This window comes from Drosophila mojavensis, unplaced genomic scaffold, assembly GCF_018153725.1.
Source record: "Drosophila mojavensis isolate 15081-1352.22 unplaced genomic scaffold, ASM1815372v1 contig_74, whole genome shotgun sequence".
Taxonomy (NCBI): Eukaryota; Metazoa; Arthropoda; class Insecta; order Diptera; family Drosophilidae; genus Drosophila; species Drosophila mojavensis.
This window is the reverse complement of record NW_025318899.1, coordinates 12489928-12508640: the sequence shown is the minus strand read 5'-3', so window position 1 is coordinate 12508640 and position 18713 is coordinate 12489928. Positions and strand designations below refer to the sequence as shown.

The 18713-nt window shown below is 40.5% G+C and overlaps 1 protein-coding gene across 3 annotated transcripts in view; it reads left to right on the top strand.

Moving 5' to 3' along the window:
- Positions 1–18713, top strand: part of LOC6582232 — a 78851-nt gene that overhangs the window by 57748 nt on the left and 2390 nt on the right. For all 3 annotated transcript variants that reach the window (XM_032731366.2, XM_032731372.2, XM_032731371.2), the window contains 2 exons: positions 10949–11051; positions 15633–15655. In XM_032731366.2, the coding sequence (XP_032587257.1) occupies positions 10949–11051; positions 15633–15655 (126 nt within the window). The remainder of the gene's footprint in view (positions 1–10948; positions 11052–15632; positions 15656–18713) is intronic.

Sequence of the window (18713 nt, the reverse complement as noted above, 5' to 3'; positions counted from 1 at the left end):
CTAATTTGAAATATGTTTACGAGTGCTGCGCGAACGTTGCCTGGCTGGGTAAGTTGGGTTCAGTCTCAATTTCCAGTGGTCTGTTGATGTGCACCTGGTCAGCCCCTTTCAGCAGTCAGTCGAATGGCATTTTATGAGTCGCTCGCCGCTGTCTTCTACTGTTTAAATTTTGATTAGGCGATGCAGTCGCCCAGATAACGCCCCACACACATAACTGTTGACTTTGGCCCTGCCAGCGACGATCGTGACTGCTGATAACACGGCTGGGGCCTGGGCGTTTGTCTAGTTACATTTCTCTCCCAGTTTCTGGCGTTTTTGTTGTTGTTTAAGGTCTCGTTTTGCATTTGCATAGCGATACGCATCAACAGTTAAATTCTGTGCCCTTTTACGACGTAACTTGTTTATTTAATTGTCTTTTACTATGTTGCATTCGGTTGACTCTTGGTTTATTATTTACCCACTTACGTCAACAGCTCTGACAATCTATGGAAGGGCTAGTTTTGATGGCCGTCGAGCCTGCAGCATAGATAAGTGAAAAAAAAAAAACCTAAAATTATTGCCGCTCAGCTACTTTCTCTGCTGACAAAACCAATTCGAATCTGGAAATTCTGTTCTAATACGCCATATAAATTATCAGCCAAAGCAAACTATTAACTGATGCATGAGTTTTCCATTAAATTTTATTTCATTTTTGAGTGGGTGTGTTTCAATATTTTATGCATTTTTCATATGCCTATGCCAGAAATACTTTAGCCAGATATTTATATTCCGATTTTGTGTGCTTTTTTTTTGGGGGGGGGAGCTCATAAATAAAATAGAGTCAAGCACTTTCTGCATCAATTAGCTGTGTAGCCTGATTGCGTTGGTGATATTTAAATTTGATTTGCCGCTTCATTAAAATTTGCGCAATTTGCATTTGGTTTTTGTTGTTCCTCTAATATTAATATTGTCTTTGCTGGCTGTATAAGTTTCAGCCTAATTGGCGCTGCCGAGAACTTTGCGACACAAATTAGGGCGTCTATTTGGCTAAGGCAATGCGTGTGCGTGTGCGTGTGTGTGCGTGTGCGTGTGGTGAGAGGGGCGTGGCTTTTATAGCAAATTACAATAGATTTATATTTGCGCCAAGTTTGTGCGCACCAGCAGGAGCAGCAGGAGCAGAAGCAGGAGCAGCAGCTCGTGGAAATGTAAAAGCCATATATATACTAAACTAATTAAAATTCAACTTGGCAAAAAGTTTTTAGCCTAAGCAATAAATATTGTAAAGTGTGCAATGCGTTCCGACCCGCCCACATGGCTGCCGCCCCACATCGCCCATCCTCAACCTCATCTGTTTCTCTATTTTGCTCGATTTTCATTTCCTGGCAAGTGGAGCATTTCTTGAATTTCCATGCGGCTCCATTTGTCATTTGACTGCCAAAGTTTTTGTTTGTCTTAGCCAAGTTGAACGTGGCAAAGAGCATGGCTTTTTGCGAGCCGGGGGTTGGGCACTTGGCAAATGAGTTACTGGCATTGATAGCTTGCCTGAAAACTCTCGCAAAGTGACTTTTCCACTCCACTCCACTCGACTCCACTCGACTTGACTTGGGAGTATAAATTTCAGTTCACTCTTTTTATACCCTGAACCCATTTTCAATGGGAAATCAGGGTATAATGGTTTTGTTGAAATGTATGTAACAGGCAGAAGGACGCGTGACAGACCCCACGAAGTATATATATTCTGGATCAGGGGGACGAGCTGAGTCGATTTGGCCCTGTCCGTGTGTCCGTATGCTTGAACGCGTCGATTTCGAAGATATAAGAGCTAGAGACTTCAAAATGACCGTATATACAGCGCGGACGTTGCTTTTAAAATTCGATAAATCATCCCGTTATGTTTTTATCGAGTAAAAACATTCAAGTTCAAGTCAGATGCCACTATAGCTAATTGTGAATGATTTTTAATTTTTTTTAATTTCTAAAATATTCAATATAATATCATATGCTCATATGCTGAAAGTTTCATTAAAATCCGTTCAGTCAAAAATTAATAAAAAATAATCAAATATTTGGCCAATTAACAAACGCACGTGCAGCAGCTACAACAGCATCGTATGCGTGTGCACACATGCATTCAAACTTTTTCTGGAACATTCTTTGAATCACATCAGCAGTTAGTTTGGTTTAGTTTTGGTAGATGGCGCTGCAGCAGTGAATCTATTCAAGTTTTGCCAGCAAAGCTTTTAGAAGTGAGGTGGCGTAGTGTGTTAGCTGCATGACGCTCGATCGAGAAGTCGCGGTTCGAAGCCCGATCGGTGCAAACTGATAATTTTTTTAATTGCTTCAAAATATTTTTATATTTTCATAAATGAGTTTTCTATTTAATTTATATTCTTAAATACACCGAAATTGAAATTTTAGCCACAGTAAATGGGCATTTTTATTAGTTGGGTTCAGGGTAGTATCTAGTCGAGCACTCTCGACTAGAGTTTTCTTACTTGTTTTTTTTTTTTTTTTGTGGGTTTCTTTCGCTGCCAAAGTGAATCAAGTTTTTGATAAATGCTGCTTAATGCTACAAATAATACCATTCTAATTAGTTAAGAGGCCGCCGAATCAATTTATCTTGCTTACAGTCCTCGCTTTCTATTGAATTTCTTAATTTCTTGGCGAGCAGGCAAACACCTGAGTATTTTATTTATAAGCATACAAGACAATAAATACATTTATCATGCGGCAACAGGAACTGACTTTATTTACCTGTAGAAAAGCGAAAACTACCTGACCATAGTGCGAACGAGTCCAACTCCGACACCGACTCCGACTCCTGCTCTGACTCCGACTCCTGCTGCTGCTAACTCTCAGTTTCAATGCGCTATGCGGAGAAAAAAGGACAAAAGGTGAAATGTTTGTGTGATAAACCTAATGAGCAAGGCATTTGGTATGCCGCCCGATTCAAGAGATAAGCATCAGGTCGGCCTAGGGGTGCACCATGTGCCACATAAAACTGTTGTCACTTCCATGGCAATGACATTTGAATTTGAATTCGAGTCGAGAGAAAAGAAAAAGAATAAGAACAAGAATAAGAATGAGAAAAATGCCTAAAAGGTTTTATTCCAGCGAAAGAGACATCAAATTCAATTAAGACATTTTTCAACATTAGACGAGCTGAAAGAAAAACAAACGAAGTGAGCCGAGGAAATATATATATAAAATATACATATATATATATATATAACATATATATATGAACCGCATAACTTGACATTCTAAATAATTACACAAATATTTAGCAGATAATTTGTTGGCATTGTTATGCAAATGCATTCGCTTAGACTTCTTCTCTTAGCTTCTCTTTAGGAAATATGGCCAGTGGACCGGGCCATGGGAATGGGCTCTAGCAGCTGGCGCTCATAATTGAGACGTTCTAGCCTAGCATAGTTTGGAATTTTGGGATTATTTATGTGCACATACATACATGGAGACAATATCAAAGACGGGTATGCAAATCTCCTTCTCTCTCTGAGCTAACTATGATACTTCAATAGTGAAGAGGCTCGCATATGAAATGAGGCTTAAATCTTCTGCTTAACATTGTTGTTCTCTTTCATATTAATAAGTTATATGGAGATTTGATCTTTTTGTTTCTTCTGCTCGTCTCCTGGTGCCGTTCTATTCTTCATATGACGACGGCGGCAACATTCGTTTCATTTCTTACTGTTTTACACACTCGATTTTAATTTGCTTTGGTTCTCTTTTCGTGGCCGATCCCTATCGGGCTGGTAATGCCTAATTTATGTGGCAACTGTGTGGCTTAATTTATGCACGCGGCTTAAGTGAAATGGCCCCCCCGACTATAAACTGGAACCGCGAGCGCTCGAGCTCCCTATATCATTTTTTACTGACTTTGCGTAAGCGTGTTAATGCACTAATTGTTTCTGGCAATTAATCAATGTTTATGCTTATGTTTATGTGGGAAACGTTTCATGCCTTCTGTAATTTTCCTAATTTCCACTACGAATGAAATAAATTATAATTTATGTTGACATTACCCGAAATCCAAGAGGCTCCCGAGCAAATTGTAGCTTTCTCTGACTTTTGCCAACTTGACAAACCAAACAAAAACAACAAAGCGAAGTTAAATTCAATTTGGGCCCACACTTTTGCATAATTGAATTTATATATAATTTTCGGTTCTGACAGTGAACAGATTTTGGCTTTTACTTGCCAAGACATTTGGCTCTTTGGCAGCTCGCCAATCGAGGCGTACACAAGCCAAAGGGCCAACAAATTCGGTGCAGGAGCAAATGTCAGTAATCAAGTCGAAAAGAAAGAGAAAAAAAAGAAAAAAAAAACTTGGCAGACACATTCAGTTAGCAGCTGAAGAGCCAAACTGCCAAAATTCAAGGGTGCCAACTCGAAAGATGCAAAATTAATTTAAACAATTTCATTGAGGAGTAGAAAACTTTGTGAATTGAAGTCAGGTAGGATGAAAAAGAGAGGGAGAGAGAGAGATAGGGAGAGGAATTTGTAGAAATTGTTGTACCCAAATCAAATGCAGACGAGTGCTTATAAGTTCTTTATAAAATAAATATATACAGGGTGACCAAAAGCAAATGAAATAGCTGAGGAATAAAAAAAGAAGTATTATATAAGATTATTATAGTTATATAGACATAACGTCACCTGTTTTTTCTTCATATGAAAACAACTTCCCCCGCAATGTTTTTTGTTGTTGAAATTTGTGGTAAAATTAAGTCATTAGTAGCTTTGGGCTCAGATATATTCAAAGCTAATGAGGTGCCCAGTAGCCGAAAGGTGGTGGTTGCTTTTGTTACTTCTCGCTCACCTGCCCAAAAGGTAATTTACCAAAAAATAAATAATATAAAAAGCAACAAAATACAACAAAAACTATAAACAAACAACTAGCAGCCGAAGGGTGGAAGAGCCGAGGAAGAGAGTGTGGGTATTGACCACAAATTAACAGTTGCAACATTTCGTCGGCTCACGGCTAGAACAATTTATGTAAGGCCCAAAGTGAGGCCATAAAAACGAAACGTCGACGTCGTCTGTGTCTGCAATGCGTAATTACGGCTCACATTACAAACACACACGGACGCACACACACACACACACACACACACACGCACAGCGAACGCATTTGCACTTAATTGTGGCGCTTAATTAGACCAAAAAGGTGCACAAAGGCACAGACAATGGCCCAGAGCAACTCACTTAGCTGCACTCCACAGAGAGGGAGCGCGAGAGGGCGATAGAGAGAGAGAGAAAGAGAGAGACAGAGGGAGCAATCAGGGATTCACTCGATTCAAATGCATTTACATGTTAACTCTTTTGCTTTTGCTGACCCTCCCCAGCCCCCCAGCCACTGCCCCGCTCTTTGGACGACTCAATTCACCTAATTACATGTAATTGTTGTTATTGGCTGGCCTAAAATTGAAAAACAGTGCTTGGCTCAGCTAAAGGATTTGGCTTCAAATGCGAACAGCCAACCGAACCACTGCACAAATTACTCACTTGTCAGCGCAACAAATTACGAAACAAGCCCCAAAAATTAGCCAGTCTGCGATGTAATTAAGTGGCGACCGGGATCGGGACTGGGATCGGGGCCGGGACCCACAGCTTGACGACCGACCCGAAAGGCCACCAAAAACTCCAAAATTTCACGTGAAATATTTCGACGAGCAAAACTTCTGTTGAAATTTTCGGCATACGCAACATCCGCAGCGACAATTCGCATTCACACTCGCATTCGTATCTGTATCTTGTATCTGGTGGCGCCGCCGCTGGGGGTCCTGTTCCCCGCCTGTTCCTGTTCGCAGTCACTGTTCCTCTCCCTGTCACTGTCGCTTGTCTGCGCGCTTGCGCATTCAATTTAATTCTTATTTTTATTTTTATTTTCGTTTTTTATTTATTTTTTTTTTTAATTCGCTGACAATTTGCAGCGGCTGCAAAAAATTTTTTGTGCGTTTTTTTTACGACTTTTAGCAACGACAAAAAACGGTGAAGAAGCTTGTCAAGCGGGTGTAATTGATGAAGTTATACTCGTTTAATATGGCGCTTAAACTGGGATTAGCATTACGATGGATTGGCCTACAAAAATTCACTCTATGCAAGTTTAAAATCTATGAAAAGAAGCTCACATATATTTCAAATATCTCTTATGTTTCAATTCCAATATTCTTTTCTACCCCATATACCCGCTTTCACTCTCTGAGCGTGTATATGAATGCCAAAAAATTCCGCTAAAGAATTGACCAACGCATGTTGCACTGTTGTTCCTCTCTCTCACTCTCTCTCTCTCTCTCTCTCTCTCTCTCGCTCTTTTGTTGTCGTTCTTGTTGTTGTTCATTTGATTATCGCCACTGTCGCCGTGTAATTTATTATATTGACTTTCTGGGGGACTCTGAGCCGCCAAGTTGGCCCTTATTTTTATGGCTTTAACCTTTTGCCAACCGCCGCGTTGCTGACATTATTTAATTTGTCATTTAATTCTGTTGATGCCTTCCGTTGAGCTGAGCGAGCGAGCGCTGCCCGAACAGCTTTTGACCATCCCATACGCTCCATATGTTGCTTACGCGTGTGTAATGGAATATGCGCATGTCTCATATGTGTATGTGTGTATGCGTGTGTGTGTGGGGGGCATTCGCAAGTTTATGTTGCCTGCCTTTGACTTTTTGGCCTACATATGCTACTTCCTTTTAACTGAAAATGAGCTGCAAATAATTTGTGGCTTTCTTTTTACATTTGACTTCTGAGAAGCGCAAAGAAGGGCAGCAGCAGCTGCAGCTGACAGTTTCTGTTACATTTTAGTTGTAGTTCAATTTCATTGTTTTTAAATGAAAGTCCGTTTTATTCCCTTAATCATTTCATTTGTGAACTCAAATTTATTTGCCATACTTTATTCAACTTTGAAGCGCTCTTCACATGGCAACAGCTGTAATGCCTTTTTTGCCTTAATCAAATTTAATTTACAATATAATTAGCTTATTTAATCATTCGCTTTTGCGCTCTGTCGAGTATCACTCACAGTTTTAATTAAAATGCCTTTCATATCAATAAATAATTCAAGTCAGCTCGTTGACATCAAATAACTTTCGAGCCAAATACTCCTTTTAATTAATTGCATTTAATCAAATTTCGAGCTGTGTCGCCAAATCGAACGCCCACAAAAACTAAAAATCTGCTCCCCACTCGGCCGCCCCAAAAATGGCTGCGAAAAATGCGCTAAATCATTTTTTAATTGCTCAATTTGAAAACAAATGCGAGCGATTTAATTTAATTGTGTGGACTGTTAATTGAGTCGTATTTGGACCGTTTTTGCTTTTCGCTCGCTCTGCACAAATGGCCGAATGGTCGAATGGTTTGGCCACGCCCATTTGCGCCTTCGATACGGTTGTTAGATAAAAGCTAACTGAACAGCAGCATGTCGCTGGCAACTTGCTGTTGCAGTTCATTTTCGGCATTTTTGTGGGGCAATTAAAAATGCAACTGTGCGACAGTCTGTGGACAAATGCTCAGCTGCAACGCCAGAAGGCAACAACAGTTGCAGCCGTGCACTAGCAGCATTGCCAGCAGTTGCAGCGTGTGGGCCAATTTTCGTTTGATTTACAGCAGTTCGAGGGGTGAGGGAGCGCACAGGCGGGGCAATCCAGTTGATGTTGAAATTAGCATATAGAAAATGCATTATGCGATAATGCGCCATAAACGTCGCCAAATCGAAATTGTGTGTCGACTTTTGAACATGTCGAGTTAGACATGAGCTTGCAAATGTTGCAGGAGGAGGAGGAGGAGCTCAGCTCAGCTCAGCACAGCTCAGCTCAAACTCCGAGCTGGCTGGCCATAAATCTGCATTGAAGGGGGCGGTTGACGGCGAGGGGGGTAGGCAGGCGGGCGATTGGCTGCTGGCTGTGTCGCATCATCAATCATGTTGGCGCAGATCGATTATTACAATTGCTGACAGACGAGCGAGGCAAGTTGGCGGCGGTTGCATCTGCGGGCAGCCATTTGTATCTGATGGATGTATCTCGAATGCCTCCTGCTGCTGTTGATGCTGCTGCTGCTGCTGCTGTGGCATGCAAGCCCAGTTTACATTTCCATGGAAACTTGTGCATTTGCACAGCTGCAACAGTTTTGCCTCTCGGCTGCTGCTGCTGCTGTTGTTGTTATTGTTGTTTTCGTGTCAAGTCCTAAAAGTTCCAAGAAAACCAAAAGTTGTTGTTTTTTTTTTTTTGCCATGTTCTATGCCAAAATGTGACGAGCCATACATACAGCTAGTTGTCCATTGTCCAAGCTGGCCAGCACGAAATTATTTTAATGAGTTGCCAATTAGACTGCACCATACTGAACCCGAATAGATCAGCGACTCGGCCACTGCTAATAAATAGCTGACCAGGTCGACTGAACAGCTCAACAGCTATTCCCCCTCTCTCTCTCTTACTCTCCCTTTCCCTGTCTCTCTCCAGCTGACTGTTGCCATTGCGTGAAGCAACGCACACCTGTTGCATGTTGCTCGGCTGTTTGGAGCCCCTTTGGCGAATGGCGAATAAATAAGTTAAGTAAAGTCAAGTAAAGGGCCCCCCTCCCCAAAACGGGAGTCTGTTAAAGCCAAGCAACAGCAACAGAAATGCCAATGGCAACGGCAATGGCAACTGGGCCATAACTTGCGTCAGTCCCAAGTGGAACTTTACGATCCTGTTGCCAACATGCTTGTCTGACAGCATCCGACAACAAACTCAGCGGGCTCGAGTTTAATTCCCAACTCTCCTCTAGCCAGGTCTATTCACTTTGATATCTTGTCAGTATAAAATCGGAAGTTAACTACAGAGGAGCAGCCGCCGTTGCGACTTTACATATGGCCAAAGTTGTTCCTGATTGTCGAATATTATGAGCCCTATAGCGGCGCTGCTAACTAGTTTCTTTAGCTGCTTTTTTATTGGTCTACGGGCTTAACAACTTGCCGCAATTAACGCGCTTTTTTCCAACACTTTCATAAGGCGCCGCTTATTAGACCATTTCCGCTTGCCCAGCCACACCCACATCCTCATTTCACAGAGAGAGAGAGAGACTGAACGAGTGTGCACTAAATTACTTTCCATTCGTGCTCTTTGTTTGTTATTAATTACGCTGCGCACCGCGTTCGCCTCGTGGCTGAGTTTTCGGCCAATTGAATTATTACGCGCAAGACAATGGAAGGTCGCCCTGACCAAGGGTCAGCAGGAGGCGGCGGGGGTTGGCCGGCCATAGCGGAAGCTGGGCCAAAACATAATGGCATTTGCTTTCATTATAGCACCGTCAGCATAAATATTTAAACAGCTGACAACTGGGATAACGAGATAGCTGCCAAGGTGACCCACCTGATCACTTGACGCACAAAAGCCAAAGAAAAGTGAACAAAAAAAACAACAACCCACATATTTCAAATGAAATAGGCTAAAGTTATGCTGTGCAAGGGTCCATTCCAAAAAGAAAACTCATTCAAAATTTAATATATGAGCTAATTAAATGCTCTACTAAGTTTTATATGCCCGACGATACCGAATTGCTATGAAGTTTGCTCTGGGATGAGATGAAAGAGAACGGTGTTAAGTGTATGAAATATTTGTATATATTTTGTATGTTATAAATATTATATATCTGATTGAATAGCTTCAGCAGTCAATGAACATCTCAGCTGACAGCCAGTCAATTTATCATAGACTTATCTTATATTGGTCATCAACATATATATAGAAAATATCCTTCATTAATTGATCTTCATCAAAGTTATTCAATTGCTAAACATATTCCAAAAATCAGTTCACTCGATTTATCATCGACTCACCTTGTATTGCTCTATTTTATATATAGGAAATATCCTTCAATACTTGATCTTGATCAAATCTATTCATCTCACTCGATTTATCATCGACTCACCTTCATATTGCTCTTCTCTTCATCTCTCATTGACTCTATAGAGTATACAGTATTCAGTTAGTGAGTTCAACTCTACTCTAAGAATGATTTTCGGCTACTTGAGCTTATCTGCAGCTTGATGCACGGAGCTATTACAATTTTCGCCGGCTTTTATTAAAAGGACGTGGAACGTGGCAAATGCGAGGGCTGTCTGTAATATTTATATGCGTGTTGATTTCTGTTTGCTGAAATTAACCTTTTTGGCATAGTTACCCCCACCTCAGCAGCTTTGCACCCTCACCCCTTCGCCCCTCCAGCCCGCTCAGCCCTTTGCAGATGCCCGCAGCTAGATAAAGTCTAGGCCGTAAAAGGGTCAAAACGCAGTCGCATGTGTTTCGCTACATCGACTGACTTCTGACCCTTATTGTCCACACGGCCGTAGCCTCCTGCCTGCTTGCTTGCCTCATTTAGCTGAGGCCATAAATATTCTAAATCACCAGCGGGGCCAATGTCGGCTGGCAGCCTCAAGTTGTTAAGATAATAAAGTTTGTAATTAATTTTGCATCGTTAAATGAGTGAGAGTGAGAGAGCGCAGGCTGTGCTGAAAAGCGTGAGAGAGCGCAAGAGCAAGAGAGAGAGAGAGAGAGAGTGAGTGAGTGAGAGAGAGGCGTGCAATTTTCTTGTTAAATTTCAGTTTTGAGAACAGTTTTAATCGCCTGCTCATCACCAACTTCTTTGATGGCGCCTAATTGACTTCACTCACGAATTTTCATTATACGTTCCACTTGCATCTTGTTCTTCTACTTATCTTTTTGCAGCTTTTACAGCTAGTCAACGAAACACCTTTCTGATACATATCTATCTATCTAGTATCTTTAATACATATTCATAACTTGCTTTTTTTTTCATCTTTTTCGTATGAATTTATCATTTTTATCGCCATCGCGCTATAAAAATTGCATAATCATAAAAGCATTACACCTGCTTTCCCGGCCGGATCATCTGGTTTGCGTACTCATTTCATTTGTGTTTTAATTGAATTTTTTTTATCGCTCTCTTGCAGATACCACTGGCGAGCTTGGATGGGTATTCACCCTAATTGTAGTCTCTATCATATCGGGTCTTATAGGTGCTATTGTAATGGTCATATTTCTAAGATGTAGAAGGTATGTATGGCTTATTATATTGTTCGACTGTGATAACTGTGTTAGCACCATTTTGGGGCAATAAAAGCCAGCTAGCAAGCGCATAAATTTACAATTCAAATTAATTGGCTAAGACAAACAGCGGGCAATAAATAAAAATGCTAATAAATAGACACATTTTGGCATTTAGCTAGAAAAATACGACAATTAGTCATCATAAGCATATATCTTGCCACACATACTCTATGCCCATATAGAAAACGTGTTCGATATGAGTGCCTCAGTGCCTGAGTGCCCAGTCTCTGCTCTCCCATAGCCACGGACGTTCAACTCAGACCTCAAGACGACCCCAGCGATCCGTCATGCAGCGACATTTACACAGCGCCAAGACAAATTGAATATATGTACAGACAGTGCGAATATGTAATGTATGTATATCTCATATATATACATACATACATATACATTGCTAAATTTACAATGTATTTGCCCACACAACAGCAAACGGCAATTCAATTAAACGCCCACCGAAAGCAGCCTTTGAAGCGCCCCCTAGCGGCCAGAATAGCGGCACAAATAATCGTGGCACAAAACAAAAGAACATGAAATTGCTTTATTACTTAATTGCTCTTTAAAATAAACACTCACAACAACAATTATGCGAGGCAGCGTACTTGCCACAGGCCATACTTTTGTAGCCATAGAGTGGGTCACTCACACACACGCACACACACTCACATATATAATCGCGACAAGATACATTTAAATGGACATTCATTTGCCGATTCCATAGGCAAATAAGTTGTGTCAAGTGCAGGGGCTGTGCGGGCAGCGCAGGGGCGAGTGTGCGCGGGCGTGGGCAACACGCGAGCTCCAAAATTAACCAAACTTTTCGTTTGCGCAGGCGCCGCTGTCGACGTCGACGTCGCCGTTGTTGCCTTTCAATCGAACGCTAGCCACATGTCGCGTCCAATTAAATTGTCATGTTGTTGTATTTTGGCGGCATGTTTGCATAAAATTAATTTCGCAAATAATTTGCCAAAGCAAAACAAACAAATGAACAAAGCAACAAAGCAACAAACACAATGCCAAGACAAGTGAAAAACAATTGCCATGAGCAGTAGATGACTGCGGGAATACCCTGTAGAGATATAGCAGTAAATAACAGCAGGCCAATTCAGCTGTGAGTTTGCTTGAGTTGAGTATCAAAGAAAAGAGCAGACTGTGGAGAATATACATGTGAATATATATGATTATATGTATGTATATATAGTACATGTATATTGACTGTTTATAGTAGCTCAAAAATTGCTGATAAATATGCTTATAGAATTTTCATACAAATTTTCAATGATTCATAATCAAATGACACATGTTATTAGATATTTGTACAGCTGCATAGCCTGGATATAAATATACTAAATATACTAAACAGCTGCTAAAATATAGTTATGGCAAGAAGAAACCTTATGCCATATGCCTAAAGCTACGCTCACTGTGTGGGGTATATCAGCACAGTCAAACAATCGCAACAGCATCGAAGCACAGTCAACAACTAATATATCACAGACAGTTCAAATCAGCTGCATATGCAGTTTGGACTCTGAGTTGGGGTTTGGGTATGTGGAGTGGGTTCTCATAGCTGTTACACGATGCATGTTTGGCTACGCATTCACACGCTGCTGGTGTAGCTTAGATTTGTCATTATTTAAGCTGGACTCGAGACAGACACATGTGGTGGCTGGCCTGCCCCCTCCCCGCCGATTGCTGCAGCAATCGGATTGTCACGCTGCTCACCTTGCCGTCAGCTTTAGTCAGTCAGTTAGGCAGAGTTGTGTCTTAGTTGTTGTTTTTGCAACCGTTTCATGTTAGTGGGGTTTGGGTTCGGGTTCGGGCGTCGTGCTCGGACGTGTTGGCTGCCAAATTAGCGGCAATTACATGTAATATCAGTTACACTTATTTGCATATTGATGCAGTTCTCGATCGGCTAATGGCGCTATAAATTTGCTCGGCACATGTTGCAGCGCAGTTGTCGCAGTTGCTGCAGCTGGTAGTTTGTGTTTCTGTTTTTTTTTTTTGGTTTTTTTTTTTTCGTTCGACTCATGATTTGTTAGTGGACACCTTAGAAGTTGAGTTTTAATGGCACCTGCCATTCGGGCTGACAATGTTTGCTCAGTGTCTAGACACTGTAATGGCTGGCAATGCGGTTAACTTTAAAATGTCTTTTCGCCGAGCCACTTGTCGGAAAGACTCAAAGTCGTCCCATTGATTTGAAATGTTGACTGTGCAGCTCGAATTACTTACAGCTCAGCCAAGTGACGAGCGTTAAATAAATGATGTTGCGCCACTTGATGGCCACTAGAACAACACAGATCTACAATTCTTTTTACACGGCAAGACATGTGGACGCTAAAGCAAGTTGATTTTAACTAAGTAAATCATGTTGTTCTCGGTAGATGAGTGCTCTGAAGTGACCTAGTTTCTTGAGGTTTCAGTTTAACTACGAGTATTTGACTAATTTTAGATTGTTAGGTAGATTCTAGTTGGTCTTGCTTAAGTGCTAGGAGTGGGCTGTTGTTACTGAATAGAAATTTAGTGCTTTTCTTGGGGTCTCCTTCTGCTTTTTATATACATTTGTGTTATATGCACTTATGGTATATCCAAACTTGGCATATTCAACGTATCATAATATATAATATATTATACTGGCTAATAAGAGCAGTGACAAATACAATGTTCATTTCCTTCATTTCAATATACTCTATTATGTATATAAATATATATTTTCCACTAGAGACTTTAAACTTCTAATTTCCTCTACTCAAAGACTCATTTAATTATTTGAGTATAATAATATAATAAGGCATATTCATATGTGAGGTGATTCAGTAGTAGTAGACATCTCCGACTCTATATCACTCTCCTTTCTTTAATTACTCTCAGAACACAGCTAATTGGAATCTTTCGGCTTCGTTTCTCCTCTCACATGCCGACTGCATCTCATGCCGCTCGTACAGCCTCTCTGCTGGAGCTTCACACTTAGCCGATGAGCCACACTCGGTCGAAGCGATTCTCTCGTTGTCTCACTTCGTTTTTTGTGCGAACTGCTACTACTAATACTCTCCCTCTCTTTCTCTATCTCTCTTTCATTTAATACTTCCTTCATAGCGCAATGCTACTAAGCACATCTTCAAGCTGGTCTTTCTCTAACACTAATCATCCCATATGCAGTCTCTTCAGCTACACATTTCCGTTTCACATTAGCTTTAATTGCTTAACAATAAACTTAGTTCAACTGTTTTTCCGCCCACACATTCAGAGCCAAGGCCTGGCTGCAGCTAGCCCACTTTCAGTTTTGGCAACAACAATGTTAAATTGCACAAAATTGTCGCTGCGTGCTCGCATTTGCTATTTTGATAGAAAACCCAAAAAATTTCAAGTTGAAAACGTTTAAGGCAGCTGCAACAGCGCCGAGCTACATAAAAAGGCGTGTTCAATTAGCATGCTTGGAGCTCGATAGCGAAAAAAGCTGAACAAGAAAAAAAGAGAAAAAAATGAACTGCTGACGAAAAACAAGCACAGTAAATTGAACATAAAGGAAAAACACACAAACACACAAAAAAATTGCAGAAAAATAAAAGAAAAACAGTTGGAAAATTAGCGCAGAGGCAAAGGCACGGCCCCCAAGACGACGATGACTGGCTCGAACGGTGAGCTTGTTCACTTTAATTGAATTGCAAAAAGAGAAAAAACTCACACACACACACGAATATATACGAAGAAATCAAAAGCAGGCAAATGCGAATCAAAAAATCGAACTAGACTCGGCTCAGCTCCAGTTAACATTATAATCGATCAAGGCAAAGCGAGGGGCAACATTTAGCCGCATGCCGCGCTGCACTCAATCAAACGGACGGAGCTTACAAGCGGACGGACAGTGGACGGTTAATTGATACGCACAATCTATATCCATTAGGTTCGTGCTTGAAGCTTGACCCAGAAAAACGGGGCAAGTGCAAGTGCGGCGGGGCCAAAGTTAATGGCAATGAGCGAAAACAGTTAGAAGAGGCAGAGAACGGCTTGAAGTCAAATTGAAAGCAGAATTTGTGGAACAGCAGGCAACGAGTAGTAACGAGTAAACGACATCCACATTCAAACCGAACAGAGCAGCCCACAAATCGGCCAAGATAATCCGGTTCAGCCTCTTCGCGGCTCTATGCTTATCCGCAGATTTCCAGCGCTAATCTAATCTGCAACGTTTGTGTTGCAACAAATGGTGGTTGTTGCTGTTGCAGTTGCTGTTTCTGTTGTTGCTGCTGTTGCAATTGTGTTGAATTCTTATCGGCTCATACATATATTTTGCGGTAGTTTATCTGCGTGTCACACGCAAAAAAAAAAATCCAATTTTTATTTGCGTAGAACGAAGTTTGTGTCCTAAGTCTTTCGTTTTGGCATTTGCCATTCGTTGTCCGCTGGCTTGGCATTGAACAATTTGACATTTTGCTGTGCGCTAATTTATGTTTAGCTATATTTTGCTGTTATTCTTAAACGCCAATTTATGTTTATTAATTGCACCATTCTGTTCGCTTCTTATCTTTGCAGAATTAAATCAGCGAATGCCAATGGTAAGTGCAAAATCCAGTTGCTAGACCTAAGACGGGGGCTTGCTATATACAAATACAATATATATACATATATTTATATAAATATAGATAATTACTATTTGCTGTCTATTAAAGCATTTAAGATAAATATGCTAAATTGGCTGCTTGGAAGATTTATAAATTTTCATGCAGTTCCCATAGAAATCTCAGCCTTTCCGCGTGCATTGAAAACCTGATCAATTAGTCATTTGTCTTTTAGCTGCCTCGTTTGATTAATTAAGCAAGTCAGGCCGAGTTTATTACTTTTTTTTTTTTTTTTTTTGCTGTCTTCCTCTTGGCATATTCTGTACGTTTTTGCCTTTGCATTGCCATTTTTAATTGCATAATTCTAGCTTTGCATGCGATTCGCGGAAATTCCTTCTTCTTTCCCTTTCCTTTTTTTTTTTTTTTTTTTTTTGTGACACAAGTGGCAACAATTTAATTTGTTTTCTCTTGGCTCTTGACTGCTGGGTCTTGTTACAAATTTTCAGTTTGACGACAATGCATGAAGTTCACGTTCGTGCCACAAATCTGAGATGCTGCTGAAATGGAAACTGATGATGTGTACGTGCCCCCGAAGAGCCGCTGGCTGCATTTTGCATCTTAAGAAAAATTTGTCGACAAATTAAGGCAAAGGCTAACAATTTTCTTTCGAGACTCTATATGCTATTGGCATTGGCCTCTCCTGCCTGCCTGACTGACTGCCTGGCTGGCTGGCTGGCTGGCTTAAACACGTTCAAAAATCGTGCAACAAGAGTTTTTTGTTTGTTGTTTTTTGATTTAGTTGCTCGACGCGCGCGGTTCAGTTTTTTGTTTTCCTTCGTTCCTTTTTGTTTCTCTTTATACAGTAGGCGAATTATTGACAAACGAGCTAACGTACTCCTACACGCCGGCCCTTTCACTCCCCACCAAGTGCTCCCTTTGGGCCAACTCTCTCTTTCCAATTGGCGCCAATTTCACTGTCTGACTGTCCCTGTGCTGACATCGACATGCAGGACAAATTGTTGACGGCATTTAATGTCACAGCAGCCAATTAGCTGTCCCATGAAAATCTCCACTTGTTGGTTTTTTCGTTTGCTGTTTTTTTGGCCAAAGTTTTTCTTTCTTTTGTTGTTTTTTTTTTGTTGCTGCTGCTGCTACGCACGGTTGCATGTTGCGAAAACAACAAACAGCAAACAACAACAACAAGAACAACAACAGCAACAAAACAAACAATCCCCACAAAATCGTTAAACTGTCAGCAGCTTTTAAAGCGCGTGATTATGTCGAAGTCAACGTCAACGTCGCCGTCACCGTCGCCGTCACCGTCGTCGTCGTCGTCGACAGGCGCCAGTTGCCGACTGCCAATTGGCAATTCCCAATTGCCGATTGCCCAAAAACAGTTTTTAAAATGCCGCAGTGAAAACTTTTTCAATTGCCCAAAATGAAAAATGCTCGGAGCACATTAAAGCCACGCCACAGCCAGTTGATTATGTTTCTGCACATCAAGCAAATAATTAAAGTGCATGGTAAATAGCGAGAGACACCTTTAAAAGTTAATTGTGGCTGTGGCCAAATGCCATGCTCGACGCTTATTGCAACACCCCGAAAAAATGGAGAAACAAATAAACAATTGCAATTGCAGTTGCTGCCAAACTCTGTGCAATTATCACGGCAGCCAACGCGTCGTATGAGTAACATTATTTTAATTATGCATACGCAGATAAGAACAGAGCTATGCGACATTTTGCTGCCGACTCAAGCCCCAGCAAATGCGCTGACAGCCATTGGCATTATCTGTGCAACTATTAAGACTTCATTACACATGTCATATGCGCGACTTGTTTCGCCGAGCCGAATGCGACGCAAAACACACATTAAATTCCAAAATGCTCGTTAATACCTATTTTTTTTTTTGGCTGTTTTGTTTGTTTAGTATTATTATTATTTATTGTGGTTGCTGTTCAAGTCGAACACGAAGTTTTTTCTTTTTCTAGCTGCTGCGAAATATTTTGTTAACAAAATTTTGCTGCCGTTGCTGCCGCTGGCGCTGCACGCAGATAAGCAGCCAGAGATAAGCGCCAATGCAGCGGTAGCTGTTGCTGCAACTAGGCAGCTACCAATGCACAGTGGTCAGCAGCTGGGTTAGAATTGTGTGAAATATGCTGAGCGAACAAATTGGGGGAATTCGGCTGGCAATTTAAGGAAATGGAAATTTATCTTAGAGCTTGGAATTTATTTTAATTTTCTGTCTGCTGTTATCTATGCGTTATTTGCTTCTTTTTTTTTTAATTTTAAGTAATAATATTTATTTTTTATGATATTTTTTAATTATATTTTTTTATCGTTATTTGTTTTATTTTTTTTTTTAAATTTAATATTGTATTATTTTTTTTTTATTTTCTTTAGTAATTAGTAAATTTATTATTATTAATCTTTGTTTAATCATTATTAATTATGATTTATTTTTTAAATTAATGTTTCTGATTTTTTTTTATTATTTTTTTTTTTTTATTATTTTATTATTTATTAATTTTTTATTTATGTTATATTTTCGTTTTAATTACAATATAAAGCAATCAACGCCATTCGCTTTGGCACCACTGTGCAGCTGTGCACTGTGTCAGCAATAAGCGTAGTTCAATGCAATTGCTGCAGTAGCAAACAGGCAACATCGTTAACACAGTAGAAATAGAAGGAAACAAAAAAAAAACAAAAAAAAAACATAAGAAACAGCTATTAAAGCCAACTAGCCGCCAAGTCCGCATCCGAATCGAAGTGCAAGTCCGAGCCGCAGTCGCAGTCGCAGTTGCAGTTGTAGTTGCAGCAGCTGGGAGTCGAGTTGCAAAGTCTTTGGCGTTTGTGACATGCACAAAATGCATGTATATGAGCACCTACGAACGATAAGCTTGGGTTAATAATCGCCAGAGCAAACAGAGACACAGAGTGGACATATATATGCATATACATACATATATAAGTATAGTATAGTATATAAAAAGTAAATATATCTAGCTAGAGCTGGACAAACGCAGTCTTTCAGTACGTAAATCATAAGCAT